At 35.9% G+C, this 7,342-nt stretch overlaps 1 protein-coding gene across 1 annotated transcript in view; it reads left to right on the top strand.

Annotated features, from left to right (window-relative positions):
• The window catches only part of LOC122633273 (acetylcholine receptor subunit alpha-like 1), a 116,288-nt gene that overhangs the window by 102,029 nt on the left and 6,917 nt on the right, over positions 1–7,342 (top strand). The window contains exon 5 of the mRNA XM_043820987.1: positions 6,953–7,133. Within this exon, the coding sequence (XP_043676922.1) occupies positions 6,953–7,133 (181 nt within the window). The remainder of the gene's footprint in view (positions 1–6,952; positions 7,134–7,342) is intronic.

Raw genomic sequence — 7,342 nt, 5'->3', positions numbered from 1 at the left:
TCTCTCTTTCGTTCTCTCTCTATCTTATTCTCCTTCTATCCTTTTTATTCTTTATGTGGCCTTCCAGAGCGACCTTCCCTTTCTCTTCTCTTTACGACTACCCTTAGAGACCGACCGAGATAGAGTGAACGCGCTATCGCACGTTTCCTCGCATAAACAGACGATATTTTCGTTGTCTCGCGTATGTCTGCGTTTGGGTTGCGAGGAGGGAAAAATACTGCATTTTTCGATCATTAAACATTCGAGTAAAGATGTTTTGTTTGTTAATTAAAAAAGGAAGAAAATGTCATGATCGTACGAAATATATTATCATTTATTATTTCGCTTTTTCCGATGTATTTGTTCAAAATAGATTAATTCAAGAAGTCAAATGTTAGTTATTTTGAAATTCTTCACATCGTTTTCGTAAAAAAGGGATAAAAAAAGAAAAGGAGATTGCTTTCTCTCGCAACTGAATGTACGTATATATCTATATGTCTGTCTGTGTGTGTATGTATGTGTATCTATAGTGCGAGTAATAAGGATATTCTCTAACGAGCCTCGCAACGCTTCTCTATTCTCTTCCACTCGTAGAGATATTTTCTTCAGGCTTGTACTTGGGAAAATGAGGGTACTGCTTCGCGTAGAAAAAGAGTGTGAGAGACAGAGAACGAGAGAGAGAAAAAGAGAGAGAGGGAGGGAGGGAGAGGAGTCGAAAGTGAAAGAGTAGAAGGGAGGATCTCAAGGCAACATCATGGATCGTTCCTTGTTTCTCTCAAAATCCACAATAATCTTTTCTCACTGCGTGCTTCCGGAAAAGATGAGAGTCCTCGTCCAGACTATCGGCTATCGTTTCACACCCAGGTAGTTTGTCGCAACTCTCAATGTGACACCCGTTATATTCTCGACCTCGATGGCCACCGTAGGTATCGTTGCAAGCGCATTCTCGAGAAAGGTTACGGTTTTATGGACAATGTTTCTTACACGCCCATGTACATTTTCATTGTTTCTTATCCTACTCATACTTTAGCGCTATCTTTTTCCTTTTTATTTCTCTTTTTTTTTTTCTTTTCCGTTGTCGATGTCGTTCAAAGGGTGTAAACAGTTCATCCGTCTAATAGATCTCTCGATACTTATACTGTAATGATCGTAGTGCTGTCACGATACGAGAAGGAGAGAAAGAAAAATATATATATATATAATTTGGTAGGTCGAAAGAAGATAAAAGAGAAATACTCACAATTCGTGGGTTGGCTCACGAGACGCGTTAATGTTTATTGTGAATTATAATGGCTCTTTTAAGGATTTCTCTTCTAGCCGGTGTTACGAGACAGTAATGGGTGCGACCTACGTGATTCATGTTTACGTTGCTTTTCGAGAGGGTAGACGTTCGAAGGGAGATTGTAAAAATGTCTTATCTGACGTAACCAACCCCTTGTTGGAAAGACTCTCTCTCTCTCTCTCTCTCTCTCTCTCTCTCTCTCCCTCTCCGTCTCTTTCTTTCTCTTTTTTTTCTTTTTTCTTTCGTTTTTCTCGTCGATCATATCGTACGATAAACTCTACCTCGTTCTTCTCTATCTCGTTCTTTATTGTCGCTTCGAACGTTTATCCTCGCGTTTGTCGCGCTATTTCATCGTTTTTCATTTTTCAGTTAGGGTCGACCTTCATAAGATCGATGATCATCGATTAGGTTAAAAGAGTATCGTTTACGTAACGTTTCTTATTTTCTTTCTTCTTTTCTAACAATGTTTTTCTCTCTGTTTTCTCTACTTTTACCTAAGTGGCGTTATTTTTTCATTCTTTTTTTTTCAAACTTGTCCATGAACGTAATTACGAGAAACAACGGCGGACTCGAGCGTGAAACCGCCCTTACACGCGCGGTGCTGCTTGTACTCGGTTTTATCTACTTTAGATAGAGCTCTGTGCGACTTTGAAATTTACGCTCTATACAACTTTAATTAGATAGAAGCGCTCGCTCGAGCTTACGTATACGCTATGTCCATGTTAACAGAGAGAGAGAAAGAGAGAGAGAGAGAGAGAGAGAGAGAGAAAGAGAGAGAGAGAGAGAGAGAGAGAGAGAGGGAGGTGGAGCAGGTAACAAAAACGAGCTGCAAAATTCGCGAATTCTCGTTCTACCGCAAAACTTGCATCGATCCATTTTCTCTCTCTCTCTCTCTGTCTTTCTGTCTATCTCTCTTTCTCTCTTTCATTTTCTCTCTTTCTCTTTCTCTTTCTGTTTGTCTGTCTCTCTCTCTCTCTCTCTCTCTCTTTCTCTCTCGCTCTCTCTTTTTATCTCTTTCTCTCTCTTTCTTTTTCCTTTCTTCTTTCATTCTTTCTCTCTTTCTCTTTTCCTCTCTTTCTCTCTTCGTCTTATTCATTCTACAGTAGCAAAAGCGGAAAAATCGAGGAAATGATTCACGCTATGCGATACGAATACCAACATCCAGCCCGTTTTTATTTATACCTTTCCTTTCCCTTCCGCGCCAGTAATCACGCTAAGAATAGTTTTCACGATACTGCTAAGAGTTTCATCCCTTTTCTCCTCGAACAAAATTTTTCCGAGAAACCAAATTCTCAAGTTTTAAGAAAACGTGTCACGGAGGAACTGTCAAAAATTTGATGAAATTGATCTTTTTCGCTAATAATAGAAATTAGAAATATTTTTATCGGAATTTTATATTTTTACGGTATAATATATCACTATGTCGTTTTTTATACCTTTATTGTTAACACATTAATATTTTATTTCTAACTATACTTAACAAATAGTAAATTGTCTTTTTGCATCATATATTTCTATGAGTATTCTTGTCTTTTGAAAATCGAAAAATCGTATAATCAAAGGTAAACTATTTACGAAACAGATTTTAATCAGCTATCATCACTGTTTATTGCTTTTTACTCGTATAATAATTTCATTTTCTGTATTTTATCATTCTATATTACAAAAAGATATTCTATATTACACAAATTAATATCAAAATCGCTTGAAAACCCCTTCATTTAGTCCACAATTCTTTTATATTTTTTTCTTATAGGTATGATAATTTTATTCTTATATTTGTCAACTTCGCATTACGTAATTTATACGTAATTAGATATTTATCATTACTTAATATCCTTGATAAATCGTTCACAAAATATTTCTGTAATATTATCGATATGCTCTTTCATTATTTATATTTAAAGGATTTAAAAAAATTAATTTACGTAAATAATCGATCAAAAAACTTGTAAAAAAAACTATCAGAAAATTACGTTTTCAACAATAGCAAAAAAAGAATGAAAGGGAAAGTAACAAAATAACGTCTTAACATTTATCTCACTTAGTTTTAGCTTTTAGAATAAGAAAATAATCGATTACTAGAAATACGAATTTGACTTTATAGTAGTTGTATGAGCAAAATTCGAAATGCGATTAGGATTCATGCGGTACTTCTCGCTTGAGAATCATTCTCATCAGAGGGCAACTGCGAAAGGAAGTGGATAGAGATGAAAAGGGAAGGGAGGATACGTGCTTATAAAAGCATATACACACACATACATCCACGCGCACGCACGCATATACAAATTCAAGAAAGTTTTGATCCTTGGACAAACGGCAACTCCTGTCGCGTTCATTCGCAAAGTTTAAGACGCTTCGCTTTCGTGATTACGTGACGCTTCATCTTAACGAGAAGAGGACGAAAAGGGTGAAGAGGAAAGGAGAGAATATCTTCTGTTACGAGAGAACAAAGTTACAAATTTCGATCTTTTCGATGAGAACATCGACATTTTCAACACTTACATACGTATACCTATATATTCCGACATAATAAAAGTGTTTATCGTATACAATAAATGTTCGAAAATTTGTTAAATCATTAAGTAAAATCAGGTAAATTTTCAATTGAAACGTTAATCTTTTAATCAATTAATTCGTTATGGAAATTTAACTACTTTCTTAATAATAGAAAATAAGTAAATAATTTATGTTATATAGTTCTCAATTCTTTATTATAAGATTCATTGATATATCCAAAGTTTCTTGTTTGCGTTTGTATTATCTTTTCTTTTGTAATTTAAATCAATTTCACACTTTCATATTTACAAATTGATAGTCTCCTCGGTTAACAGATCAAATAAATTTTTACGTTTGTATATTATCTTTTTATTTTACGTTTTGATTATGACTTAGATATTAAAATGTAATTAAAATTAAAGAAGAGAGAGAGAGAGAGAGAGAGAGAGAGAGAGAGAGAAAGAGATCAAAATCTTCTTTTGTCGGATCACTGGAGATCTCTTTGAGAGCTTGACAGACGACATATAACACGAGAACCATTCCGTTTATTTTCAAAGTCACCCTTGATCGATAATAAATCGTTCTTGAATTTCAATTAGTTATCCCTCTTTTTGAGAATACGAAACTCTTCATCCGAGCAATTTGCAAAGGATAGAGAGAAGTCAATGAGTACTTACTTCGATGAGAGGAGAGGGATTGGATAGGATGGACTGGAATGGGGGAGAGGTCTTTAACATCTGATACATCGAGTAGTAGACGTATTCGTGCAAATTACGATGATCAGCTATCGCTATTCAGTGTGCCCGTTTGATCGTCGATTGAATGTAACTTTGAAGTGCATTCAACTTCTATTTCTCTCTCTCTCTCTTTCTTTCTCTCTCTCTCTCTCTCTCTTTTTCTCTTTCTCTGTCTCTGTCTCTGTCTCTGTCTCTGTCTCTATCTCTCTTTCTTGGATATCTTTCTCAGTCAAAGATATTTTAGCCTGCAATATCTTGTCCCATGCAACGAATTATTGAACCTAAAGCTGCTCGAAAAGATAGCTTCGCTTCTCGTTCAACATTATTTCGTTCGCTGGTTTGACTCGTTCAATGTTACTTGTAAAGTATTATAGCAATCGAAGGAGTTTATCATCACTGAACGATTATAAATATGTATATGTATATATGCAAGTATATATTGAAAACTAGCGTAATGTTTTTATTAAAGTGTTACGATTTTAATTTAGGTGAATAAATAATTAATATTTAATATATTAATATCTAATCTAATAATGTGTAATAAACTTTTATTTATTCTTCATAAATCATTTTGTAGATCTAAAATCGTACGTAGATCAGTTGGAATAAATAGTAGTATGTGACAAGCAAAAAGGTCAGAGTATATTCTCGAAATCCATAGTTTCGAGTATTCGAGGCATATGACCTTGAACGTTGAGACCTGAAAGAAGATGTTACCAACGATGTAAATGGGATTTCGATGTTCTAATGTCGAACATAAAGTTCTGCTAGCGGCGATAAGTAGGCTATTTCCGGCTTTACACTTCGGCCTAGGAAATTTCCGATAAGAGAAATATAATTATCGGACAAACCGCAAAGTGCAGGAGGAGACCTACATTAACTCGATCTCTTCTCACTCTCTCTCTCTCTCTCTCTCTCTCTCTCTCTCTCTCTCTCTCTCTCTCTCTCTCTCTCTCTCTTTGGATGAACTCGCTTATAACCTGATTAGCAGAGACGTATAGTAACTTTACTCGATGCGAAGCTTTTGTTGCCATCAAACACGCGCGTCAATAAGTACGTGTCGTTAATGTCGACAACACAAGCTCATAATAGGATTACAAGGTGTATCGGTGTATATCCCATGAAAGTGGATATGGACGTGCGTATATTACGATTCGATGAAATCGAACTGGATTAAATCTTTTTACACGTATCTCTTACGAATTTCATCGAAAGTTCTTCGATAGAAAATCTTCCTTGTTAATACGGAATTCATTCGTAACGAATTTACGTGGGACGTGTTACATGTCAATGATATTTATAGATTTTATATATTCATCCTACGTAAAAAGTATTCATTTTATTTTTATCATACCTCCCATTCTCGCAACGAATTTTAGAAATATTTTCTAAAATGGAAAAAATGGATCGAACGAGAGTCATGGATCTATAAGAGTTTCTTGTCACGTGATATTAGACGACGATAGGGGATGATGAAAAATTCAGGAGAGAGTTCGTGAGATATATTATCGATCGAAATGAATCTGCGCGTTCGCAGAGATGCGGAATTCAGCAGCAATAACCGTTGCTACGCGGTGGTGGCTAATAATAATGGAGCGAGCAACCGAGCGAGCAGTAGGAGTAGAAGAAAATAGTGCAACAAGTGCAGAAAGCTGCAGTAGCGACAGCTGCGGCGTAACGTGCCGCTAGCACCACCGGCTCGAACATCCGCTTTCTCTCTCTCTCTCTCTCTCTCTCTCTCTCTCTCTCTCTCTGTATATAATGGAGAAGCTTTTGCATTATCTTCGCTAAGTTTATTTCTTACTAGTTCCATTTCCTTAGGAATACCGTCGAATATTCTTCGCGACTTATCTCTTCATTGTATTCTCTCTCTCTCTCTCTCTCTTTCTTTCTTTCTTTCTTTCTGTCCTTCTCTTTCTGTCTTTCTCTTTCACGATAATTTCTTTGAATGAAATTTATTTGAAGCTTGTCTTTCCTTTCTCCAATTAGAACTTATTGAATTGTCTTGCATCAATGACCGTAAATAAGATCTTCTATCCGATCGAGATCTATCTTTGTGAAATTGCATATTCGGTTTGCTGTAAAGATTTCTTGCGAATTTTATTGTAATAACAATGATAACTATATAAGAGTATCTACTTAAGGATTTTAGAGCAATACGTACAATTTAACAAAAAGAAAGGAAAAGAAAACTATTTGAATGAGCTTATTTTTTATTCTCTCTTTTAGACTTGTTTCCCTTGAAATGCGCATTTGAAGAGAAATATATAAGAGAATTAGTATAAATTCAATAGGGTGTTATAAAAAAAGAAATGAGATAAATCCTTAGAATGGAGATTAATTCAAAGAATGTTCGATATTAAATATGAATTAAATGCGAAGCACTATAAAATATAAGTGTTTTAAAGGTACTGATGTCGATTCTAACGAGCTTTTGGTTTAATGTTGTTTTCAGCGCCGATGGAAACTACGAGGTAACCATTATGACCAAGGCGATCTTGCACCATTCGGGAAAGGTCCTGTGGAAGCCACCGGCGATCTATAAATCATTTTGCGAGATCAACGTGGAGTATTTCCCCTTCGACGAGCAGACCTGCTTCATGAAGTTTGGCTCGTGGACTTACGACGGATATACGGTAAGTCCTCGTTCTCCGTAGACGAGCAATTAAGCTTGTTATTAATTATCGTCTAGGTACGGATAGAAAGACAGAGAGAGGGAGAAGGAGAGGAGAGGAGAGGGAGGGTGGTTAGGTGGGTTTGAAGAAGAGTAAGTTAGAGAGAACCATGAGACCGTTCGGAAATCGAATTTCCTTTATACCGAGAATGAAACTCTCTCTCTCTCTCT

Source organism: Vespula pensylvanica, chromosome 12 (genome assembly GCF_014466175.1).
Source record: "Vespula pensylvanica isolate Volc-1 chromosome 12, ASM1446617v1, whole genome shotgun sequence".
In the NCBI taxonomy this organism is placed as follows: Eukaryota; Metazoa; Arthropoda; class Insecta; order Hymenoptera; family Vespidae; genus Vespula; species Vespula pensylvanica.
The sequence above is the reverse complement of the archived record's forward strand: the minus strand, read 5'-3'. Positions and strand labels throughout refer to the sequence as shown.